This window comes from Eublepharis macularius, chromosome 1 (assembly GCF_028583425.1).
Source record: "Eublepharis macularius isolate TG4126 chromosome 1, MPM_Emac_v1.0, whole genome shotgun sequence".
Lineage (NCBI taxonomy): Eukaryota > Metazoa > Chordata > Lepidosauria > Squamata > Eublepharidae > Eublepharis > Eublepharis macularius.
The window spans coordinates 91533013-91558176 of NC_072790.1; the positions used below are offsets into that span (position 1 = coordinate 91533013).

Consider the following 25164-nt stretch of genomic DNA (forward strand, 5'->3'; position numbering starts at 1 on the left):
GTTTTCCTGAAGGTTTAAGATCATTTATCTATTTCCTGATTGTGCTATCACAGGGCCCCCCCCCTTTATTTCCCTGTCAACCTGAGGACTGTACTGTAATCCTGATGGTTATGAGCACCTTGTTTTACAAAGAGCTGAAATTTTAAAAGATTAAAAATAAAAGATTTGCTAAAATCTGTTGAAGATAAACTTTTGATGAGTTCTACCTAAACCCTGTTTCTTGACCAAAACGATCAGTCTGGAGAAGGAGCTCCTTCTCTAATAAATGTCAGATCGTGTCTTATGCAGAAGAGGTGGCACTATTCCAGATGCAAAGACAGCCTCCTATTGGCACCTGGTAAATGAATAATTATGTTTTCTGTGGAATCGTTTACACTAGTGATTTCTCTGAAATTCCTATGAGAGGGGAGTCCAGAAATTAATACAAGCTCAGACCCTCCCTAGTGCTTAGACCCAGCTTGTAATGGATATTCAGTTCAAGGATTTCCCATTACTGGCTCTACCTATTCCCAAAATTTACCTTTGAAAAGGGGGTGGGAGAATGGCAAATTAAAGAATTTGCAAAAGCTGCAAAGGCCTCATCTTTAAAAGTGGGCCATACACCCAGAAGCATGGGGAATTTAATTCAAAATCATCCATTGTCTTAAAGATAAGGTGGCGATGTCCAAGGTTTAGAGGCTTCTGCCTCTACCCAGGCAATGGCAAACCACCTCTGTTAGTCTCTTGCCATGAAAACCCCACCGGGGTTGCCGTAAGTCAACTCTGACTTGAGGGCTGGATTTCATTTTTTCTGCCTCTACCACTGCTACCAACCCCCACCCACGTTTTAGATTTCACCTGTTCCCTTTCATAAGGATAAGTTTTGTCCAAAAGGGAGTGGCAAAAAAGAGCTAGTAAGAAAGCTCTTCTGACAGAAGAAACTCCCAGAAAAAGCCAATCTCCACCCCACCTCCCAAAGATTCTCCCATAATTCTCAGAAAGAAATAGCCCCTTCAAACTGAGAAAGGGGGATTCTCTCTATGACCTATTTACAAACACACTGAAATAATAAAGACAGCCCTCAATGTACCAATAAAATCAAGACCAAGATCCACTGCAGTATTTCTCATTACAGCAAAAAAAAGAAGAAAAGTATTTCAACTAATTTGCTAAGTAGGTGTTACTAAGCTATAGCCCCCCCCCCACTATTTTAAACCTTTTAAGCATTTTTCATTTTACGTCCATGTTTTTTTTCAAGACTGCACAACATTAAACATCAAAAGCTATAAATTAGTTTCATAGAAGTCTTTTGATGTAGTATCCATAGCATATGAGCAGTGCTCAAAGACTTTTTCCATTATAAAGTTTTGTCAATTCAATTTAAAATAACTTGTAAAGGCAATCTTTAAAATTAACAAAGTGTATATCGTGCACTTGTATTTTCATACTCTTTTAGCTAAGGCTATATCAGCAAGCCTGAAGAGGTGGCTTATACACTTCTAAAATAGACAACATTTAAACAGGAAACATTCACCCTGCAAGGAATTTATAACACAAGTCTGACACTGAAAGTGACAGTAAGAAAGCACTCTCAAAGAAAACTATCAGATCTACAAACCTGTGTGGATTTGGCCTCACATACCTCAAAAAGATATCTCCTATACCCTTCTAACTCACGGGACAATTCATGCAAAACGTTAGCCAGATTTCCTCCTCCAATATTTCAAGAAACAAATTTCCATTCTTTTAATTTGGATTAACATATGCTGTTTAAATTAGTGCCACTTTAGTAAGCTTTATTTTGGTAACAGTATCTCTCGACTACATTTTTAAAATCATTTTCATACTTGTGTTGTGTCTCAGGTATAATATTACTTTAATCTTTCTTTTAATTAGTTTGTTAAAATTCTGAAAGTACCAAACACTTTCTAAGAGTTCTACGTATAGAAAAGCATTTCTTTTCAAGTATGAAATCATACAATTTAAACACAGAATTAATACACCTGGCACGTATGATGCTTCTACACTATTTCTGGCCACAAACTGTAAGAAGCAAGGTAGCTACAGTGTTTAGCATATAAACTATGATTTAGTCTGAACAAAATCTGCTAAAGAATATGCACCTGAAAAATGCAATTTTAGTTGTAAGAATACATCTGATTTCTTTTTAAAACATTAAACATCTCACACTAGTGTTTCTGCCATGTTCTGTAGAAATCAGTGCTTCCATTTTAAAACAAGTGCACATAACACAAAACGACAATACAGTAGCTTGTTTAAACTGGCAAAAGGAAACGGATAGTATTCTGTGAGTTTGTTGTATAGACAGCAGAAGATGCTTTCTCCCAGCAAAAAAGGTTCCTTTCATCTCTGGAATGTAGTTATAAGGTGCATCACAGAGAGAAATAAAGTGACTAATTAATCATTTTATTCTATCTGGCAATTCCTTTTTTATGATTTCTTAAAATGCTCCAAAAAGCTTTACACATACCTGACGTAAGGTGCGTGCCACTAAACTTTCTAGCACAGGCCCTCTGTCTTCGTGCAGAAGGTGTACTTCATCAAGAATAAGGAGCTTCACAAGTTGGGAGAGAGCTACATCCCCAACACTCTTTCTTGTTACTACATCCCATTTCTCTGGAGTGGTCACAAGCATCTGAAAGAGAATAAGATGTCTAAGAAAACACCATGAAATGAACAACAAGATTACAAACATATTCTCAAAGATAAAACCGCTACAGTTATAGTGGAAGATATGGTCTGAGAACCTCTAGAACCAAAACACTGCTCAGCTGTGGAGTTCATGGCATGAACATGGGACAGTCACCTTCTTTTAGCCTGAACTGTCTGACTTCTTATGAGGATAAAATTTGGATGAAAAATGACATAAAACTATAACATACATAAGCCAAGATTTTGTTAATTGGACTAATATATCCAAATTAAACTATGATGCCAGCAAATTGCTACATCTCAATTAAGGAATGCCCTCCCACTGTGAATTTCCTCTTTGTGGAGATTGACTGAATTAAGGATATGAACTTTCTAAAATGTCAACATTTTTGCACTGTCACCATAAAACTGAATCATATATACAATAAATCTACAGTATCTTATTTGGTGCTTATTACAGATTTGCAATTTTGGTTGACATTCAGTACAAATTACCGAATTTCACCTGATTCAGTAAAATACAGTGTTACCAAATTTAAATTTGTATTACCAAATGAATTCGATAATAATGAATTTAAGTTTACTGAATTTTTTCATTTAAATCTGGGAAGCGTGGCAGGGCTGTTCCTTGCTGTTCTTTGCTAAGAAACAGCAAAAAAACCCTGCTTTCCTCCTTTTTATCAGATGGGAAGGGGGAGAAGGGAGGGGGAGGCAGAGGTGGGAAGGGAGATAGGAAAGGGGGAAGCATGAGTGGCCAATCCTTGCAGCTGCTCTCCTTCTCTGGCCAGTGGGATTCTCAAGGAGGAGAGTGCCTTTTTAAAACTGCTGCAGGAGTTAAATTAGGAAGCTTGTCTCAGTCAGCCTCCATTTTGCTCTAGCCTGGAGACTGAGAGATACTGCCTGCTTATTGCTGCTGGCTATTGGTTTTCTCTCCTGGCCTGCTTTCAACTGTGACTGGATCCTGCTGTCTGGTGAGTGGAGTGGATTCCTGGATGCTGCCTGGTTTGAGACTTGTAGAATCACTGGGCATTTTCTCTCTTGGGGGGGGGGGGGTTTGCCTGGTTTCTGGGAGGGATAAGAATAGGGAAAAGGAAAAAGGTTTTTTTAAAAAAAAAATGCATTAAAAACTGCTATTTTGCTGTGTGTGTCTGTGTGTGTGTCTGTGTGTGTGTGTGTGCGCGGAGGGGGGGCTTTGTTTGGGCTTTGATTTCTGGCTTCTGAATAGGGTTGCCAGGCCCTCTTAACCTCCTGGTGGGGAACTGGATCCTTGTACTTACATCTTGTCGGGGAAGGTGCGTGTGCACTTTGCGTGCACTCCCACGAGGCGATGACATCACTTCTGGGAAGTCATGTCATCACACGGCCCCTGGGGGTCTTGCATCCCTACTTCTGAAGTTGGTTATATTTACTATTCATTTTGCTGCTTGTTCTTCGTGCTAGGGGAGCTTGTTTTATCCTCTTGTTGGTTATTTGTTTGGAGTTTTATAGTTCCTGTTAATTTCGGGAAGTGATGTCATCACGTGGCCCCTGGGAGCACACCCATGCTCTGCGGGGACTTGGATTGGGGCCGCTTCGGAGCGCAGAGCACTCCTGTGCTCTGCAATGGCCAAAAACGGGCCCATTTTGGCCCACATCGGGCTAGTTTCGGGCCTGTTTTGGTTCGGATTGGGCCCTTTTTGAGCCACTGTGGAGCACAGCGCCCGCTCCTGCACTCCATAGCGCCTCAAAATGGGCCCGATCTGTGCCAAAATGGGCCCGAAACAAGCCCGATTTGGGCCAAAACAGGCACATTTTGGGCAGCTGTGGAGGGCAGGAGTGTTCCCGCTCTCCACAGCAGCCCCAATCCAGGCCAAAATGGGCTTGATCCAGGCGGCTGCTGTGCAGGGGAGCATGCACGGAAGGTATGTTCCCCCCACTAGCCAAGTAAGTGGGGGTGGGGTGTGGGGGCGAGGGATTCCCCGCCCCTGCTGGGGGTCTGGCATCCCTACTTCTGAAGTTGGTTATATTTACTAGTCATTTTGCTGCTTGCTCTTCATGCAAGAGGAGATTGTTTTATCCTGTTGTCAGCAATTTGTTTGGATCTTTATAGTTCCTGTTAATTTTATTAAATTCCCTTATTCTTCTGAGGGGGCTGTTTTCCCCTATTAGTGGCCTTTGTTTACAGAAGCTTGGTTGATATTTTTCGCTGGGTTCTGTCCTGCCGGTATAGAAGTTTGGTTTGGTCAGGAGTTCAATTGGTGTTGGGAGGGTGTTTGTTGGGGAGCTTGGTTCAGTTTGGGAACTTTACTTAGTGGTGTTTGGGTGTACTTTCTGGGGATCCTGAGATAATTGTTCAGTGTGAACTCTTAAAAAGATAGGCTAGTTGTAGGTTTTCTCCATAGGGAATAATGGAGATTGGAGGTAGCTGTGGGCCCCTTATGGGGGGGGGTTCTTCACGAATGGTCCAATCTTCATGAAACTTGGGGGTAGTTAGAGAACAGTTAGGAGTAGGTCCCCTGCAAATTTAGTGAAATTTGGTCAAAATATTACCCCTCCCCAGACTGCCATAAACTTCTGAATTGAGTTTCCCATAGGAAACAATGGCTGAATTTTATCGAATTTGCTTTGTATTACTAAACTGAACGAGCGAATGAATTTGGTATTCCCTGAATTCCAATTTTTTTTCCAGTTTGGTATTAACGAACGAAATCAAACACACTTTTTTCTTGTACACACCCCTAGTGCTTATTGTCTGGCTCTGAAATTTCAGAAGAGAAGTAATTTGCTTGTTATCTGTATCTCACAGTGGATGATATAAATCAGTCCTGAAAATAATAAATCTAAGGTTTCAATTACATGTGATACTCATATCTTCCTCTTTCTACAAATGGAGATCAACTAAAAAGCCAATTAAAATAGGGCTTTACTATAGAACTTACAATTCAAGAGCTACCTTATCAGTTGAGTGTAAACAATTTTAACTGATCTTCAGTACTTTACAGAAGCTACAGGTTTGGATGTAAAAATGTAGGCTTTTTTCCAAACCTATAGGAGAAGTTCATCTTTAGATGATTGGGAGAAACACACAGAACAACAGATGTGACGTGTTGGCTTCACATTACCAACCTTGTTCCTTAAAGTTAACTTTTTGATACATATACAGTCCAACACTCCTACTGTGACTAGTCAGATTCTCCAGAGAATCTCACACATAAAGCCGCTACAGCATCATCTACAGCATCACATCTACAGCATCTAGTTTATTCACAAAATAAACAGGTCACAAAAAACAGACCACTGTAATAATACATTTAAGGCATACAAGCAGTATCAGGGCATGAGCTTCTTGTTTTAGTAAGAGCCGTGGTCTTTAAAGATTCCACTCAAACTCTCAACAGGACATGTACAACTAGAATTTATAAACTGTCATCACACTATTACAGATGCAACTTATTACCATTTTGAAATGAGCCATGTCAGCCACAAAAATTAGCAGCTGTAATTTTCATAGAACATTAATTAGCAAACTGTGATGAAATATATTTAGCAATGCATATTAAGAATTTAAAGGTGTGAAATGCTACAAATGCAAGCTACTTAGCTAATTTGCTAAAGCTAAACTGGTACTGCTGTGATCACACTCAATTCTTGTGCCACAGCCATGCTGTCACAATTTAAAATATAAACAGATGCATGGTTTCTCCCACTGTTTTTTAAAACGTTTAGACATATTCTACGTTTAGTGCTCTTTTATGGAAGCATGTTGAAATTCGAACTTGCTGATGGCACTCTAAACAATAATGTGAATTAAATGTGGACTTCTATATGGTGTTATACTGAACAAGGTGAACATGCTGAGCCCATTGCCAAGAAATCTCTAGCCTTGAATCTGATTTAAGTAAGTTCAGCACAGACTGCACCAGTATTGCACAAATTGAGCCAAAGGGTAGAAGATAAGCAAATATGCTGTTGAGCAGAAATTTTTTCCAAACTGAATAGGAATCAATGTGAAAAAGTACTGTCAGCCCAAAACCAGGGTTTGGGTAAAAATGGCTGAACTCAGGCTGAGAATTGTAAGTGTTGTTAGGCTCTGGCCTAGCTTAGATATGTGGTGACTAAGATTAATAGCACCTGTGGAGCAGTCTCTGAGTTTTCCCAGTGATTTGACCTTGGGAGACTGTTCTCAGAGAAACTCCATGTTCATTCCCTAGATTTTCAAACAGCTGAAATTAACAGCTCAGCATTGATTGGCTCTTCAGTTGACAGGTGATGCCCTGAGTCCTGAAAAAGATGGTTTCCTGGGGTAAAAATTTTGGTTATAATATATCAATGGACCAGTGGGAAAATATGTGGGTAAAGAGTTCCACACTTAAAGAAAATTTCTATTAAATGATGCAACTGATGAAAAGAACTGTGTTTCTTAAAAGTTTATGCTATAATAAAGTTGGTTAGTCTTAAAAGTGCTACTGGATTCTTTACTATTCTATAAAATGATGTATCAGTGGTATACGTCTCCTGATAAATTAGCAAAAATGAGTAAAGGTATGTCAAATAAATGTTGGAAATGTGAGTAACATGAAGGAACATTTTATCATCTTTGGTAGACTTGCCCTAAAGCAAAAAGAAATCCGTCACAAATTCATATGATAATACAAAAAATGTTAAAGATCAATATACAATTTAAACCAGAAGCCTTTTTGTTGGGACTAATGAATAGACAGTTGGAAAATAAACATGGTATCTTATTTTTTATATATGACCATGGCGGCTAGGCTTTTATATGCGCAAAAATGGAAAAGTACAGTATTGCCTTCAATTGAGGACTGGAATGTGAAAATAACAGTTAGCAGAGATGGCTAAACTTACTGCTCAGATCAGAGATAAAACATTGTCTACTTTTATGGTTAACTGGAAACCCCTCATTGGCTTTCTGCGTGAAACAAGGAAAAATGAACTGACGGTTTTGATTTTTAAGTAGATAAATTTGGGGGAAATAAATATAAGGGGGCAGTACTGAAAAGGTAATTTTTGGAGATATTAAAACTAAAAGCATAATATTTTTAAAAATATGATAGGTATTATAGAGAAAAATGGAAAATGAAACGTATTTTTCTTCTGTTATTTTCAATTTTCTTCTTTTTCTCTCTGTATTCTTTTTTCTTTACTTTTTTCTTCTATTTCTCTGCCCTTTTACTGAGCTTTCAATCTTATTAATAAAATAAAAATTTAAACGTTAAAAAAAGATGGTTTCTCAGCTCACCAGCTCCATTCCTTTTCTCTCTGAGTTAGCTCTTTTCAACCAAGCTCAGAACATGAGGTAAGTATGCCAGAGAGAGATGTTGAAAACTGCATGCTATTCATCACTTCAGCATGTCCTTTTTTTTTTTTTTTTTTGAAAATTTTTTTATTGGGTTAGAACATTTTTATTTTTACATTACAATCAATTTTCCCCTAATTTTTCGTTTCTAACCCCCTCCCTTTCCCCCCCTTTTGTTGACTTCCAACAGCTTTCCCACCCTCTGTCCCTTTTCCCTTACTTCTATTAAATTCCTCTGTCTAAAACAGATATACATTCTCCATTATATTAAGCAGTGCATCATTAACTCCTTTAATTATTATACACCCAAACTATACGTCTTTAGATAAACAATTTATCCCATTTTCCAGTTTTGAATAATTCTATATAAACCTATATATCATAAACCATAAAAATTTCCCACATTTAAATCAAACAATTTGATTTATTCTCTATATATTACTCATTTCAACTTTTTATGGTAATTCTATATAACTCCTCAGATACTCAATCAATTTAACTCTTCTATACATTCAGTTTGGTGCATATAAATCTTGTCAAAGAAAGAAAATATTGTTAGTTAGTCAATCCTCATGTTTAAACCTTATCATTAATTATTCTCTATCAGTTGACCTATACATATCTATATATATCTCAATCAATTAATCTAACTGCTTATAAATTCACATTTCTCTTCCTCCCCCGGTAAAGTCACCCCTCTCTTTTATACTTTTATTATATTTCAGTAGTTCTCAAACTGCCACAGTTTTCCTCCCACCTCCCATTTCTTCTCCAGGTATTGTTTCAGCTTCTCCCAGTCTGTGTTGAACTGCCCTGAGTCCAGATCTCTCAGTTTTCTTGTCATCTTGTCCATTTCAGCCATATACAGCAATTTGTAGGTCCAATCTTCAATAGTTGGCACTTCTTGTACTTTCCATTTTTGCGCATACAAAAGTCTAGCTGCTGCAGTCATATAAAAAATCAACGTCCTATGATGGGCTGGAATTCCCTCCATTCCCAAGTTTAGCAGCAGGAGTTCTGGGTTCTTATTTATTTGAAACTGTAAAATTTCACTCATTTCTCTTATTATTTCCCCCCAGAACTGCCTAGCTACCTCACACGACCACCACATATGATAGAGGGAGCCCTCATGTTTCTTACATTTCCAGCATTTATTAGAAGTATTCAAATTCCCTAGCGCAATCTTCTTTGGTGTCATGTACCAACGATAGATCATTTTGAAAATGTTCTCTTTAATATTGATACATGTCGTTGTCTTCATTGTAGTTTTCCACAAGTATTCCCATGCCTCCATTGTTATTTCTTTATTGAAATTTATAGCCCATTTCACCATCTGTGTTTTAACTATCTCATCCTCAGTATACCATTTCAGCAATACTTGGTATACCTTGGATATTCTTTTCTTGTCTTCTTTAAGAAGGGTCTGCTCTAGTTCCGAGTTCTCTGTTCGTATGCCCCCTTTTGCAAAATCTGAGTTGTATAAGTCTCTAATCTGTCTATACTGAAACCAATCATAGTTAGGTGATAGTTCCTCTTGCGTCTTTATTCTAAGTTTGGATACTTCAATCTTAGTTATTTCTTTGTACGTTAAACATTGTTGTTCATTATCCACAGCTCTCGGATCTATCACCTCATATGGAACCACCCACAAGGGGGTTCCTTCTTGTAGGTAAGTTCTATACTTCTTCCAGATTGTAAATAGACTTCTCCTTACAAAATGATGCAGGAACATCGAGTTGACCTTTACTTTGTCATGCCATAGGTATGCGTGCCATCCAAAAATTTTTTTATATCCCTCTAGGGCTAATAGTTTCTTATTCTTTAATGTCATCCACTCTTTTAGCCAAACTAGGCAGATTGCATCATGGTAAAGTCTCAGATTGGGCAGTTGCATTCCGCCTCTCTCCTTTGCATCTTGTAAAACTTTTACTTTCACTCGAGGCTTCTTGCCTGCCCAAACAAAATCTGATATTTTCCTCTGCCATTTTTCAAATTGTTTAGAGTCTCTGATGATTGGTATTGTCTGTAACAAAAACATTACTCTTGGTAACACATTCATCTTAACTGCTGCAATCCTGCCCAACCATGACAGGTTCAATCTATTCCATTTGATCAAGTCTCTCTCTATCTGAGTCCATAATTTTTCATAATTATTCTTGAACAAATCTATATTTTTTGCAGTCAGCTCAACTCCCAAGTATTTCACCTTACTAGTTACTTCACAATCCATTGTTTCCATTAACAATTGTTGTTTCTGCTTAGTCATGTTTTTGCATAATATCTTTGACTTCTTTTTGTTAATGAAGAAACCTGCCAAATCTCCAAACTCCTTGATCTTGTCTATCACTTTTGGCATGTTCTCCAGTGGGTCTTCTACAATTAACATTATGTCGTCTGCAAATGCTCTGACCTTATATGAATAGTCCTTTATTTTTAATCCTCGTATTTCCTCATCTTGTCGAATTTGTATCATCAGAATCTCCAATACTAAAATGAACAACAATGGAGATAACGGGCAACCTTGTCTTGTTCCTTTACTAATCGTCAATTTTTTGGTCAATTCATCATTCACTACAATTGCTGCAGTCTGGTCTCTATAGATTTCCTTGATTGCTCTGACGAATCTTTCTCCCAGTTGTAGCTTTTCCATAGTGGCAAACATAAAGTCCCAGTTTAAATTGTCAAACGCTTTTTCAGCGTCTACAAAGAAGAAACCAACCTCTTTGTCACAACGCTTGTCGTAGTATTCAATAGCATTGATCACTGTCCTTAAGTTGTCTCTTATTTGTCTATCTGGCAAAAAGCCTGCTTGTTCCTCCTCTATGACTTCCGAGAGCCACCCCTTCAATCTCTCCGCCAATATCTTCGCAAAAATTTTATAGTCATTATTGAGTAGTGATATAGGCCTATAATTTTTCACGCTAGTCAGATCTTGGCCCTCTTTTGGGATCAATGATATATTCGCTTCGCTCCAAGTGTCTGGAATTCTTTGATCCCTAAAAACTCCGTTCATCACCTCTTTTAGGAATGGTGCCAGTTCATTGGCCATTGTCTTATAAAATTTAGCCGTAAGTCCATCTGGCCCTGGCGCCTTTCCTAGATTTGCGGATTGTATTGCCATATTTATTTCCTCATCAGTTACTTCACTGTTCAGCTTATTTCTCCAAGCTTCCGAGATCTCTGGAAGTTTGGTTTTCTCCAAATATGATGCTATTGATTCTTTGTTTACTTCTTTTTTATTATACAGCTTAGCGTAAAATTTATAAAAGGCTCTGCTAATGGTAGTCTGCTCCAAATACGTTTTGTTTTCTTCACAAATTTTATTTATTATTTTCTTTTCCCTTTTCTTCTTTAATTGCCATGCCAAATATTTCCCAGGTTTATTAGCACCCTCAAAAGCTTTTTGATTCAGTCTTTTAAGGTTCCACTCCAATTCTTTGTTACTCATTGCTGTTAACTGTTCTTGAAGAATTTTGATTTCCTGATGTATTTTCTTTTTCCCTGGTCTCTTTTTTAACTGTACTTCTTTGGCCTTTATTTTCTCCTCAATCTCTTGTCTTTTCTCCTCTTTCTTTTTCCTTGCTCTACCATTTAAGTCCATTAGTATGCCCCTTACAACCGCCTTGTACGCGTCCCAAACTTTACTGGTTGGTACTTCTTTATTCACGTTGTATTGTATAAAAAACTTAGTCTCTCTTCTCAGTGTTTCCATATTCTCACTTTCCTGTAACAAGTCCTCATTTATTCTCCAGGCTTTCCTTTTTCTCCTTTTTCCAAATTTCCACATAATTGGGTTGTGATCTGAGCCTACCATCGGCATTATTTCTACCTCCTTAGTCCATAGCGCTAAGTCCTTTGAGGCCCAGATCATATCAATTCTTGATAATGTAAGATGCCTTGCAGAATAAAAAGTAAACTGTTTGGTTTTAGGATATTCTCTCCTCCATACGTCTTCGAGAGTTTCTTGTTGAATCAACTCAAAAAAAAGCTTTGGCAATAGTCCTCTTTTCTTTTGTGCTTTTGTAGTCTTTTTGTCTAATTCCAAATCTGTCACTCCATTGAAATCTCCAGCAAGAATTATCTGGTCATATACAAGATCGTCTAGGTGCTTCCTTAAGTCCTCAAAGAAGCTTTCCTTTGCACCGTTAGGTGCATAAAGTCCGACTACCAACACTCTCTTTAAGTTCCAATTACATTCCACTGCTACAAATCTAGCTTCCACATCTCTCATTACAAATTTTGGCTGCAGCTCCTCTTTTATATACAACACCACTCCTCTTTTTTTCTTGTTGGAAGCCGCTACAAATTCTTTGCCCAATTTTCCAGATTTTAAATATTTTACATCCTGTTTTCTAATGTGGGTCTCCTGCAAACAAACAATATCACATTTTTGTTTTAGTAGCCAATGAAAAATATTTTTTCTCTTATTCGGTGAGTTTAGTCCATTTACATTCCAAGATAATACTTTACACTCCATATTCATGGTTTTGTTGGTAAGTCTTTTTCATTGTCCTTGATAAATCTCTCCATCTCCCGCTCAGATCTGATGCGTTTTTTTGCCCCTCCAAACTCAAAGGACACTCCTTCCGGTAACTCCCATCTGTATCTGATATTCATGTCCTTCAAAGTCTGAATTAGCACTCTATATTTTTTCCTGTCCAATAACACTGATCTGGGCAGTTCCTTCATTATAATAATCGTCTTGCCATCAATCTCCAATGGATCTTGAAATTGTTTGGTCACAATCCTCTCTTTCATATTTCTAGTTGTAAACTGCACAATCACATCCCTTGGTAGTTTCCTCTGGGTTGCAATTCTCGAGTTCACACGATACGCCACATCTAGGATAGCCACAATTTCCTCCTCCTCCTTCCCCAGGTAATCAGCCAACACCTCAGTCATCTGTTCTTGCGCTGACTTCCCTTCCACTTCTGGCAGACCACGAAAACGAAGCTGCTTCTCCATGTGTTTAGTTTCTGCAACTGACATCCTCCCCTTCACCAGCCTCATCTCTGTTTGTTGCGTGTCTATTAAATTCTCCATCGCGTCTTCTACTGTTTTAACTCTCTGCTGCGTTCCTTGTAATTCACTGCTAATCGTTTCCACACCTTTTTTCACTTCTGACAGCTCCGACTTTACTGTCTGTGTAACTTCCTTGACCTCTTTAATAAGCTCCAATTTCGTGTCCTTAAGTTCTTTCATCATGTCTATAAGTTTTTTGTCCAAGTTTTCTATTGCCGATTGCCACTCTTTTTTCGACATCGTGGGGCTTGCTTTAGCTCGCTCCCACGAATCTGCTCTCTTCCTCAGCTCCGTGGCGTATAATTAAACGTTTTCCTTTTTTTTTTAAATGTCCCAATCTTTGCCAAAATTAATTTTTTATATCCAAAATGTCGGGCGTCTTTTCTCTATGATTTCTCTATGTTATTATAATCCAAGATGGCCTACTTCCTCTTCCGCTGAAGCCACGACCCTTCCACTTTCAAAGATGGCGATTCCCCACTTCCTGTCCTTTGGCAAGGGCCGCTTCCCTCCAGCCACTCTATTGTTGTTACGCACTTCCTGTCTCCGTCTTCCCACAGCAGGTCTCGCGATGGTGTCTTTTTCCCACAGCTCCAAAACCACAGGTATTCAAAACAATAGTCCGATTTTTGTAATAACTTCTTTAAACTTAGTCTCTTTTAAAATACAACTCCTGCCGAGTCTTCACCTCCTTTTCGCTAGTCTGTTGCAGTTTAAAAGTCTACTTTCTTTCCTCTCTGTTTTTGTCAATCTGTCCCGTTTCAAGAGATAGCGATCTTTACCTTCTCTCCAGCTTTCTCGGGTTGTAATCGCTGTTTCGATCTTAAATTCTCCTCTCGACTTCCCTCCCCGATCGAAGCTTGGGTATGTAGGTCTTATGCCAGCCGAATTGGCCCCAAAATTGCCGCAGAGATTATAGCCGACCCGTCGCAAGGTGGGACCTCAAGGATCGGGGGGGAGACTCCTTGTGTAGAGCCCCCCCTCGTCCGAGATCTAACTCACCCTAGGGTCTTGAGCGTTCTTTGCCTGCTCCCCGCCTGAGAGCAGTCGGCCGCGGGTTATTTTCACCCCTCCGGCCGGTTAAAACGGCAATCCGGTCAGCTCCACAAATGGAGCTGCGTTAGACCTCCATGAATCCCAAACCGGATTCAGCATGTCCTGATGCTGAACCAGCTAGGCATGGGAGAGGGCTTACATTCTAATGGACGGGTGAGAGAAGCAATGAATGGATGCCAAACAGAGATACTGTCATGGCCCAGTCTGGGCTCACTGAGAGCGAGGATTCCTCAGGAGGAGAGGGGCTTCAAGTAGCCAGCCAGGACTCCTCAGGAGAAGAGGAGCTCCATGTAGCCGGCCTTGATTTAGCAGAGGCCCATAATCATGAGCCGCAGCTGCTGGCTAATCAGAGCTTACAGCCAGCAGCTGAGACAGAGCCACCAGTACTCTCCATCCCCAGCACTACAGGGGAAGCTCAGTCAAGGACTGCCAACACCACAGGGGAAGCCCAGCTAGGGGCTTCCACCACCCCAAGGCTTGCCCACGCCTAAAGAACGCTGCAGACAAAGGCAGAGGCTGGAGCTGCAGGAGAGGTGCTTGTCTCCTGAACTGAAGCCAGCTGCTGGAGAGCGATGATGAGTAGGATGGAGCCCCAGCAGCTGGCTGCAATCCACATCTGGCTATAAAAGCTGAGCTGAGGAAACTGCCAGGTAGGGAAGCAAAGTGTCAAACTACCTGCAACCACTCCATGTGCTCATACCTGCCTCTGGATCTGACGCTATTGGTAACTGACCTTGGAATGGACCTGACTTGGCTCTTGGACTCTGGACTCACTCCTGGCAGTTACCTTGTGCTCTGACCACAGACTGGACTTGGCTTTTGTACGTTGGGCGCCCCCTAGGCTTTCGTGTGAGGGCTTAGATTTGGGACTACCAGCTTGGGCAAATCCGGACTGTGACAGATGCCTAGGTAGCTAGCTCTCACATTTTTAGACAGGCAGATTTTATTTTGTAGCAACAGTAAGGTTTTCTTATTTTAATGTGTGTTGCCTATGTAAGAGAGCTTTATGCTTTTTGCAACTACCTCTTAAACTAATAAACTTCTTTTATTTAAGCTGAGTCTGTAATTCCTGACTCAGGTGTGGGTACATCCCAGAATGAACCATGATATTGGAAAGCCAAGACCTTTGGGAAAGAGAAAGATTTCAGTATCATAAACTACAGGGAACATGTCCCATCTGCCTGATTGCTGCAGTGGCTGTGATCAGCGCTCAGAATTGGGAACAGAGATGGGCACAAAACGCGAAAAAAAAACCCTGAGTTTTGTGGTTCGTCGCGTTCCACAAACCACGAACTTTCATGAAATTGTCCCATTTCACGAAATAATTTGTTAGGTTCGTGATTTGTTAGATCCCAGGGCCCTACAATGGCCCCCTTCATACCCAGAGATGCCAAATTCGCAGGGAGACTTCAAAGGCACCCTCACTCAATAACCATCCCAGCAAGGACAAGTGCAGAAAATAAGAAAGAGTCTTTTCAGTCTCCTTTGAAGCAGCAGCAAATTCAGCCAAAAGCTCCCAAATCCACTCTCTCTCACTCCAAATCCCAGCAACAGCTCCTCCCTTTCTCTCTGTCTACTGGAACTGAAAGCAGGAGGCACAGAGCTGTGCTTTATATAACAAACGCTTACATAAAGCAGAACAGGAGCTCTCTGGTTAGCAGACAGACCTGCCTAACAGGGTTTGGAGATTGGTGTTCCCATGGCTACAGAAAGCCCATCTCCCCCCTGCTTGTTGCTCTCATAAAACAGAATGGGAGATTTCAGGTTGGCAGGGAGAGCTGCCTATCAAGGTTATGTGGGCTAAGATTGGGGTTTCCACAACAGCAAAAAAGGTCTGCAGACATTCTGGGTCTATGTTGCCTAGGGAATCAATGGATCGGTGCCAGCCTGTCTGGCATTCACAAATGGAATGAATTGGCCCCAAAAGTAATGGATTTTGTGAAAAATGCAGCCCCACAAAACGTGTTTTCGCGATACACGAATCGACCCAATTTGTCGCGAAATTTGATTCATATTTCAATTCATGCACAAGTCTCATTAGGAGAACGGGAGGTAGCCTTGTCAAAAGGTATTTAAAAGAATGAAAAAAAAACCCATTCAGGATCCTTCCATTAATATACCAAAATACCGGACTCAGTTCAGCTGTAGGTACAAACAACTATACAATGGTAAAAATGATTATTGTGGATGGGGCTACATTTCTTCATTTGCAATAAGTAATACGTCTAGTCACTTTAATACAGAACAGATGTACATTGTCATGCAGCTGGTGATGTGTATCTGCATTGGCTGCACATATCAAAGTCTGCTTGGACATACACTATGTGTCTGCTAGATTGAGAAAATCATAGCTACTTTTACTAGCTCATCTTTTTTCAATTCAGCAAGCCATCTTGCCTTGGAGTCAGGTAGCAGTTTTCCACAGGCCAGTTTGGCTAGGGATCCTGGAGGTGTTTTGCCATCTTCTGGGCATGGAGCAGGAGTTACTGGGGGAGTTGTGAATTTCCTGCATTGTGCAGGGGGTTGGACTAGATGACCCTAGAGGTCCCAATCCTATGATTGTATGATTCTAAGCACAAGTGTCACGCACAGTCATAATCTCTTCATTTTTTGAACCTGGAAAACTATTTCTTCCCTGAACACATTGTCAAATATCTTTCTACAGTTGTGTTTCCTTTTTGTTCAGTTAGCAACACTGCAAAGTGTTTTCATTTATCTCACTATTATACCACTTTGTTGCTCTCAGCACAAAAATGGCCAGAAAATAGAGTGTCACATTTGGTTAATGAGTGGAAACTTACGCCAGACATTTCAATCTGGCTTTCATATTAGAGCATTGCCAAATAGAAATGGGTTAACTTTCAATATTTTGACTGTCAACTCACATTTTTCTCAGCCTGTGTTATTCTCCCACCCCCAGCAGTGCCCAGATTATTAAAAACTACTCAAGAATTAGTTTTGCCTCAAGGGAAAAAGTTACCCATAGAAGAAATGGTTACAGAAGGATGCCACTTGTCAATTTCAAAAGTCTTCAAATCTGAAATTAACACTGAAGAACAAAGGACAAAAAGCACCAGGATTACATCAGAAGATAGACATTACTGCTGCTTGGCTATTAAAATATAGACTCACAGTTCAACAGTACAATGACTTTTATGAGAAATTAAATGCATAAGGAACAGTGTAAATATACATACTGAAACCATTCAATCTTAATAATAGGTGCACCAGGAAAAGAACCTGTTTGAAGTTCCTGAAAACAAGGTGTGATAAGGGATCATTTTCATGCCAAATATTTTCTAAATAATCAGATTTGAAAAATGGTCAAACTTTGAATTGTGGCTTAAGCAGCTTAATAGGTGAGACTACAATTATGTATCTCCGTACCCAAAAGTAATTAGTTACAATTTTTAGGTAAAATACTGGTGGGGGAATTGTATTCAACTGTTTATGGAAACGTTGGGTCATCTAGCATATTAACCACTACAATTAACTTTAGTTAGAAGCTATACAATTATCAAACTAATACATTCACAAAGTAATAATGTAGCTTAGGTACCTTTTCTATAAAAGAGTTGACATTCTATCCAGGTGAACTGATCCAACAATAATCAGACTGATTTCTGAGCTAAAGAGGGGCCTGAGAAGAAGTCTCTCTATAGCTTAAACCTCTCAATAAAAAAAAATCAACATCAAGATTGCGGCCTTCTCAAGACAACATAACTTGTTTTCTGGAGCTCTGTCTTCCCATGAAGGAAACACAGAAGTTGTCTGACTAAAAGAAGAGGTACATATCCTACTCGCAATACACAGGCAGCTTCTTAGACTTTAGGGCTAACATTTCCTTTACTGCACCTGCAAGTCCCTTATTTCAGTCCTCATTCTGAAAGACAACCTCAGCCAGTAGTTTTACTTTTTCACCCTTTAAAAGCTCATCTATTGTTCTTTAGTTATGCTAGCTACCATATTGCTGATTTGCTAGAAAACTTTACAGAGAAGAGCAATGATGAAGCAGATGAGTGAAGAAAAAAAATGAAATTCTGACCCCTTATAAAATGCACCTTTTAAGTGCACAATTGACTGATTAAACAGAGTAAAATAACAATACTGCTTTTATCAGTATGCTCAAACAAAAATATTCAGAGATGCTAGACATAAAGGGGTAGGAGAAGGAGACCAAACACACACAGTGCAAAGATAAAATCCTAGGTAGGAGAAAACAGGAGGAAGTCTTCAAAATAGCATACATTAAGGTTAGTATTAAATGGAAACAGCATCAAAATTCATTCTGTATACTTTTCAGTTTATGCCTACAGCCTATGAAAAATATATCTTTAGCAACCAGAATGTTAAAGAACAGCTTTTATGAAATTCATTTCTTACAGTACAAAATACATAATTAGCTTCTCAGTCTGCAAGCTTAAATAATTATCTAAATGTTTTAAGCAGGAGAGCAATTCCATATTATTATCATGCTTTCTTTGCATTTTCGCTCTAAATTGCATTGCATCATGGTTCTACTAACTTCTGTTACTGCACTGTCAGCTTTGATCGTTGCCAATTTATCCTTCAGTCAGATATAACAACTTGCAAATACTGTGTTTCTTGCCATCCAGCTACCAACCTGTTCACATTTTTATTCTTCTCCATTTTGTTACTATTACAGAAAAATTACTAATAAAGAAAGAAAGCTAAATGTGCACAAGTGTTAAATGTAATTAATACTGAAATTAACAGATTTTTATTAGTTCCTAATACTTTACTGTCCGAGGGTCAGGCCCGCTGCCCCTCGGCCTGGCCGGCCCGCGGCCCCTTCCCCCCTGAGAGACCCCCCGGCGGAGGTCTTACCGGATCCACCGGTCGCCGGGGGGGTCTGTGGGAGCGCTAGGGGGGAGACGGAAGGCACGGCACAGCGGCCCCAATTGCGGCCTGTGCCGACCGCGGCCGCTTTACCGGCCGCCGAGCCGGGGTCCGGAGCCGGGAGGGGCAGCGGCGCGGCAGCTGCCACCGCTGGCCGCAGCCGCTTCCTCGGCCTTCGGGCCGGCTCCCAGGGGCGCGGCGGGGCGGCGGCGGCCGGGGCCAGTCACGGCCGCTTCCCTGACCTGCGAGCCAGTGCCCGAGGCTGGGAGGGGCGGTGGTGTGGCGGCACAGTGGTGGCCGCTGCCGGCCGCAGCTGCTTCCCAGGCCTTGCGGCCGGTACCCGGGGCCAGGAGAGGCAGTGCGGCAGCGGTGTGGCGGTGGCGGCGGCGCAGGCAGGGGGAGAGTGCGTGGGGCGAGCCCGCGGCCCTCCCAGGGAGTGAAGAGCCAGCACAGGTGGGGCCAGGCAGGCTGCGGCCCGGGCAGATGCCCGCGCAGGCGCAGCAGGGCTGGCCCCACCTAAACAGACGGCTGGCCTGGGGGCGGAGCGGAACGAGGAGGTGGGACAGGCGAGGGAGGAAGGAGAGGGCTGATGGTGATCAGGACAGGCAGGTCGGCCTGCCTGTTAAGGAGAAGGCGGGATTAGGACGACACGGGGGGTGGGAACAAAGCCAAGAGAGCCAGTCACTGGGGATTAGCTGGGCAAAGAGGGTGTGGCCACACCTGGCCCAGGTGGCGAGCCTAGCCATGGGGGCGGGGTCAGGGGAGAGAGGGTGGAGCTGGCCCTAGAGGGGAAAGTATTTAGGTGGGCTCCACACCCTGGCCAGGGAGGAAGCACGCTGAGGCTGTCCCTGCTGTGAAGGAGGCAACTGGCGAGGGGAAACCACGGGCCTAAGAGTTTGCTAGCTCAGGCCCAGGCCCCCATTCTGAGGCACAGGGGGAGCCCCAACAGAGAGGGCCCTGACGCGACGTGGCTGCACACCCGCCGGATAGTCACGACGGGCCCCCGTGATGGACTTGCCGCTGCCCCCACCAGGGGGTCCCGACCCGCCACGGCGACCCCGGGACACCAGGGGGTGTGACATTTACTATTTATTAGGAAGATATTTTTAGACTATAAAAAGACAACTTAAAAGACCCATGAGAGTTTAAACCATATAAGTCCTTAATTTTTTTTATTGAGAAAATGGGGTACAGAATAAGAAGGGATGGGGAGGGGGGAAAGATTTCAAATTTAATCATTCTAATACATTGCACCGTTCAAACTAATATATTTCTTATCACCTCAATATGTTCTGCAGATCAGCAATTTGTTTACAAATGTTTCCATTCATTTTAAATAACGTCCATAAAAGTCTTCCTCTTCAGTAGAAGCTAAATTTCTTCAGTCTTCTTTTGTATCCAACTGTAAAATGGGTCCCAAATGTCATTATGCATTGTATTGTCCACATCTTTCAATAAACTCGACAATTTATCCATTTCAGCTGTCTCAAGAGTTCTTTCGATCACATTTTCTTGCGTTGGAATGGCTGTCGTCTTCCAAGGCCTCCAAACCCTGGTTGTTGTAATTATATTCAGCATCAAATGTTTTTGTTTTTTATTAACTGGAACCAATGTGTGGTTTAATAAAAAGAGTTCTGGTTTCAGAGGCAATGAAATCTCAAGTATCTGTTGAATCATCTTATGGACCATCTTCCAGAACTCTGCTGCCTTTTTACATGTCCACCACATATGATAATATGAACCTGGGTTGTTCTCACATTTCCAGCATTTATTTGACATATTTAAGGACATTTTAGCTAACTTAATAGGGGTTAAATGCCACCTATAAAGCATTTTGTAAATATTTTCTTTCAAAGAAGCTGATTTTGTCATCCTTAAATTGTCTTTCCACATTTGTGACCGCTGTTCTAGATCAATTGTGTGTCTCACGTTCTCTGTCCATTTTATCATTGTATCTTTAACTTCTTCCCCCTGTAGTTTTTCATTTAGAAGCATACTATCTATTTTCTTTATCATTTTAACGTTGGGACCACACATTATCATATCAATATTCTCCTCCTTTTCATAAAAGCCCATTATCTTATCTTTTTTATATCGAGATTCTAGTTGTGCCTGGCCCCACCATCCCAGCTCCATAACTAAATCTGTCATTTCTTTTAGGTTTTCTAATATACCACCAGGTTTCAACAGTATCTTGTAGGTAGGGGCTTTCCCCTCTTTTTTCAGATTAGGTTGTGTAAATGTTTCAATTGGGGAGACCCACAGAGGAATTTTCTCATTTTTTTACAGTAAGTCTCACATGACTGAAAAGTTTTAATACCATATTATGGAGAAGTCTTTCTTCATAGGAGACTCTTCTGACCTTCCGGAGATGTATTCTGGCCTTCCATTATGATAATATATTTGCAAATGTGTAGTATAACCACACTATTAGAACAGTTTGTCCCTTTTCGACAAAAATATAGGGACAGACTATCATTCATTCTGTGAACTGTTAGTTTTTGACTTAAGCAATAATAAACAGTACAGAAATATGTTTCAAGAAAAAACATGGCTTTTTTTTGGCCTTGCAATTCTCTCTCTCTCTCTCTCTCTCTCCCCCTCTGTGTGTGTGTGTGTGTGTGTGTGTGTGTGTGTGTGTGTAGGATTCATCTGCTTGTATTCTGAAAATACCATGTACAATGATGGCACTATATTAATACTAATAGGGAGCATTTATAAGAGGGGAAAGACAGCTGGGATGGAGGCACTTAATTCTTTTAGATTTTTTTCTCCTGCAGGTACTTGCAGGAGAGACATGGTAAATGCGAGCACTAATTCTTTCATACAGCTACCACCATCCCACCTCTATGCTTGTATTAGTTTAGGCAATGCGAGTGAGTGAGATATGCCAGTTCTCCTTCACATGCAGTAGCAGAAAATGCTGGAAAATGTTCAGCCGTGCCTCCGCTGCCCATGCTTTACCAGCATTACACTTCTACAACTTTCCAACAGAATACCTTTTCATTCTCCAGTGTAATATTAAGGCACCAGTGCCTTATCTGTAAATAAGACTGTCAGAAAGCATGGGTGCTAGAATCACAATCAATACAGGAAAGATACTCATACATGTAACCACAAACATGGGCTATGTTACAACACTCCCAAAAGAAATGCACCATAAATCCAAGAAAAATCAAAGCATTCTATGTCTTTTTCTTCATGTATGCTGAAATATGTTCATCTAGAAAATAATCTAGCCCACCTCCACAATCCCACCTAACAAAAAGTAAGTGATTAGAACGTTACACTTGTATAAAGGGTAGATAGTTTTGCATGCTTCAGTGTCATTTCTTAATTAACATCTATAGGAAGATATAACCTAGAAAATCTTATCACACTGAAGGGCAAATTTATTTGTTTTAGAAAAGTTTTAAAAGGGAAACAGTAGTATGTTGTTTTTTGCTTCCATTTCACTGTCTCTCCACCATTCTCCCTACATCCATTTATCTGCAGAGGAACAGTCACTCAGTTAGCACACGTATTATTCTGAAATTTTTACAGCTAAATCAAAGATAATTGGACTTTGGAGTACCTTTAAATTGTAGTCTAGGAAAAGAGTCTAGCTTAATGCATCATTTGCATTAACTATAAAGAAAGACTGGTTTTTTACCCTTTAAAATGTATTGTACTTTTTATATATAGTGTTGGGGAAGGGGAGTACAAAAGAGTTATATAGTAGTTTCACAGATGTGGGGATTTCTTAGCACAAAACATTTTCTGAGAAGCCATTAAATCTTGAAAAAGTAAAAGAAAATCAATATCCAACTCCAGGGATTCTACAATGTTCCAAGTTATTAATACAAGTAATGAAATATCTCTCATAAGAGGAAGCTTGTTTGTTTTAGTAATAGTAGGCTTTCAAAGTCACATTTACACATAGTAATGCCTTTTATTTAGTGTGATTAACCAGACAACATATAATCATCATTAACATGCAGGTTTAAAGGGTCACTGTATGAAGATAAAAGTCCAGATGCACCTTAGAGACTATCTAGATTTCCAGAGTATGAGCTTTTAAGAGTCAAAGCTCCCTGAAAATCTAGTTGGTCTTTAAAGTACATCTGGACTGAAATCTTTCTCTTCTACTACAGACCAACACAGCTACCCAGCTGAAACTATTCGTATGAAGGTAAACTAGTAAACTCAGCATCTCATAGTCTGATCTTAAACATTCTTCCCAGAGTTCTCCAGCAGCATCAGATAATGCATTACAGCAATGCATTACAGCAATTCTGACATAAAACAGCTATGGAACAGTATCCCACATTTAAATAGTTAACTCATTAACACAACAAGCTCAGATGTGAGATTCCCCTAACCTTTCCTAGGTTAACAATATTGGGAACTAGTGAGGAAATAGTAACATGGCCCATTGTAACAGGGCAAGAAAACCAGCTAATTTAATGTCACTGAGACAAGGGATTCTGCCTCAGTGCTCTCACTTGGCAGCCTTCAAAGCTGTATTGAAGCCTATCGCCATAAGATAAAAATGTGTTATCAAAAACACTATTTGCTCCTATATTTGTTATATTCCTACTTCTGTCAGCTCTATTCAACAATAGTCCCTTAACATCGTGCACTTCCTGCATTTAATTTATTACTTAAGATATTTATTTAAATAATTCATATTCTGCCTTTCCACTTTAAAATGCTTCAGTTCAGCATTTAAAAAAATCTTGGTTACAGTGACAGGGGAAGCCAGAGGTGGCCCAGCCTACTGGGCTAAAGTTTAGTTTATTCAAGCTTAAGAGCCCATAGGCCATAGACCAAGTCAAAATTTAAGAATTAAAAATAACTGTAAAACAAAAGTTTACCATGCCCACAATGCAGCTTTTGCAAACACTACTTAGCAATAGTCTTAAAGAATCGAGAATGGTTGAGTACTTCAATCACCATTCTTAAAGAAATATTTCTCTGGCTAGTTCATGATTTGGACAGTGGAAAAAGGTATGAGGCAGTGAGTTAATTACAGCTGCTAAAGGCAGCAGCTGGTCCAGGACAAGGAGGGGTACCACCCAAGACGGCAGTAGCATCATGATGGTCCCAGTAGGAGTGGGGCGTATACCCTACTGGGAGAGTTTCCCCACAAATCAGATGCTGAACACAGCAGCAGGACAGGTGTTTACCAGCCTGAGGTTCAGTGGAGGGGGAAGATAAGGCTGGCAGTAAGGGTCTCTGGCTAGCCCTATTAAGTATAGCGAGGCAAGTAAGGGGTTAAGAGATGAACATGGCTCAGAGAAAAGGGAAGCACAGCTGAGTTTGGCCAGGATAGATAGAGAAACAGAGATAAAAAGGGAGACATCAAGGGAGAAGTGGAGGGGGACAGAGGAAGAGGAAGACAAGCTGGCTGGAAAAGGCAGAGAAGGGAGGAAGAAAACCTAGAAGAGAAACTGTGGCTTTGTGCAAGATAAGACAACCAGATCTGGTCATGCCTGAGAGAACCAACTCACACCAGAAAAGCAGCTCATCTCCCTAAGATTTTAAAGGGGCAAAGTGAGTGGGTGAAGATAATTACACTCATGTCTGGACTTGGTTCATGGCAATAAAGGGAGCCTTAAAAACACTATTGAGTCTGGGTGAGTTTCTGCCTACTGTAGAAGACACTTACAGCATCCCACTGCCCCCTAAGCCAGGTCGCTAAATCTAATAAATACACACACAAAAGACAAAGACAAAAACACCTGTGAAGTAACCATTTTACATAATAATAAGCAGCACTGAAGCAGTTATCCAGATGCCTAGTTTGAAAATACTCTGCCTTAAAGATGACCCAACTTAGCACCATGTGAGTATCTCTGGAAATAATATTCCACAGTTGTATGCCATTAATGAAAAGGTTTTCTCCCAACTGAAACCCATATCGCCTCAGAAAGCAAGGACCACATGAAAAAGAGACTTAGAAGATTACCTTAACATTTTAAGTAAGATTAAGTAAGATGGAACTACTAGCGGGGCCCTCATTTTTTCCTCTAAATAACTTCTTATACTTCCAGTGCTAAAGCTTCACAAGTGACCACTAGTGCTGGTGTTAGCTCTGGCACTAAAAACACTGGACAGACATGTTGCTGGCTGCCCCCACTAACTGCTAGGAGCAGAGGATACTAAAGAAAAGAGACATCACAACAGGTATCCCCTCCTCCCTCTTCAAAATACTAAACTCACTTACTAAAAAACATTTATCTTGGACCACTGTACATTTCCCTCTTCGGTTTGATACTAGCTAATTGCCCCCACAT

General features: G+C 40.5%; 1 protein-coding gene across 2 annotated transcripts in view; it reads right to left on the reverse strand.

Annotated features, from left to right (window-relative positions):
• Window positions 1-25164, reverse strand: part of ASCC3 (activating signal cointegrator 1 complex subunit 3) — a 362388-nt gene that overhangs the window by 227706 nt on the left and 109518 nt on the right. For both annotated transcript variants that reach the window (XM_054986845.1, XM_054986854.1), the window contains exon 11: window positions 2471-2635. In XM_054986845.1, coding sequence (XP_054842820.1) covers window positions 2471-2635 — 165 coding nt within the window. The remainder of the gene's footprint in view (window positions 1-2470; window positions 2636-25164) is intronic.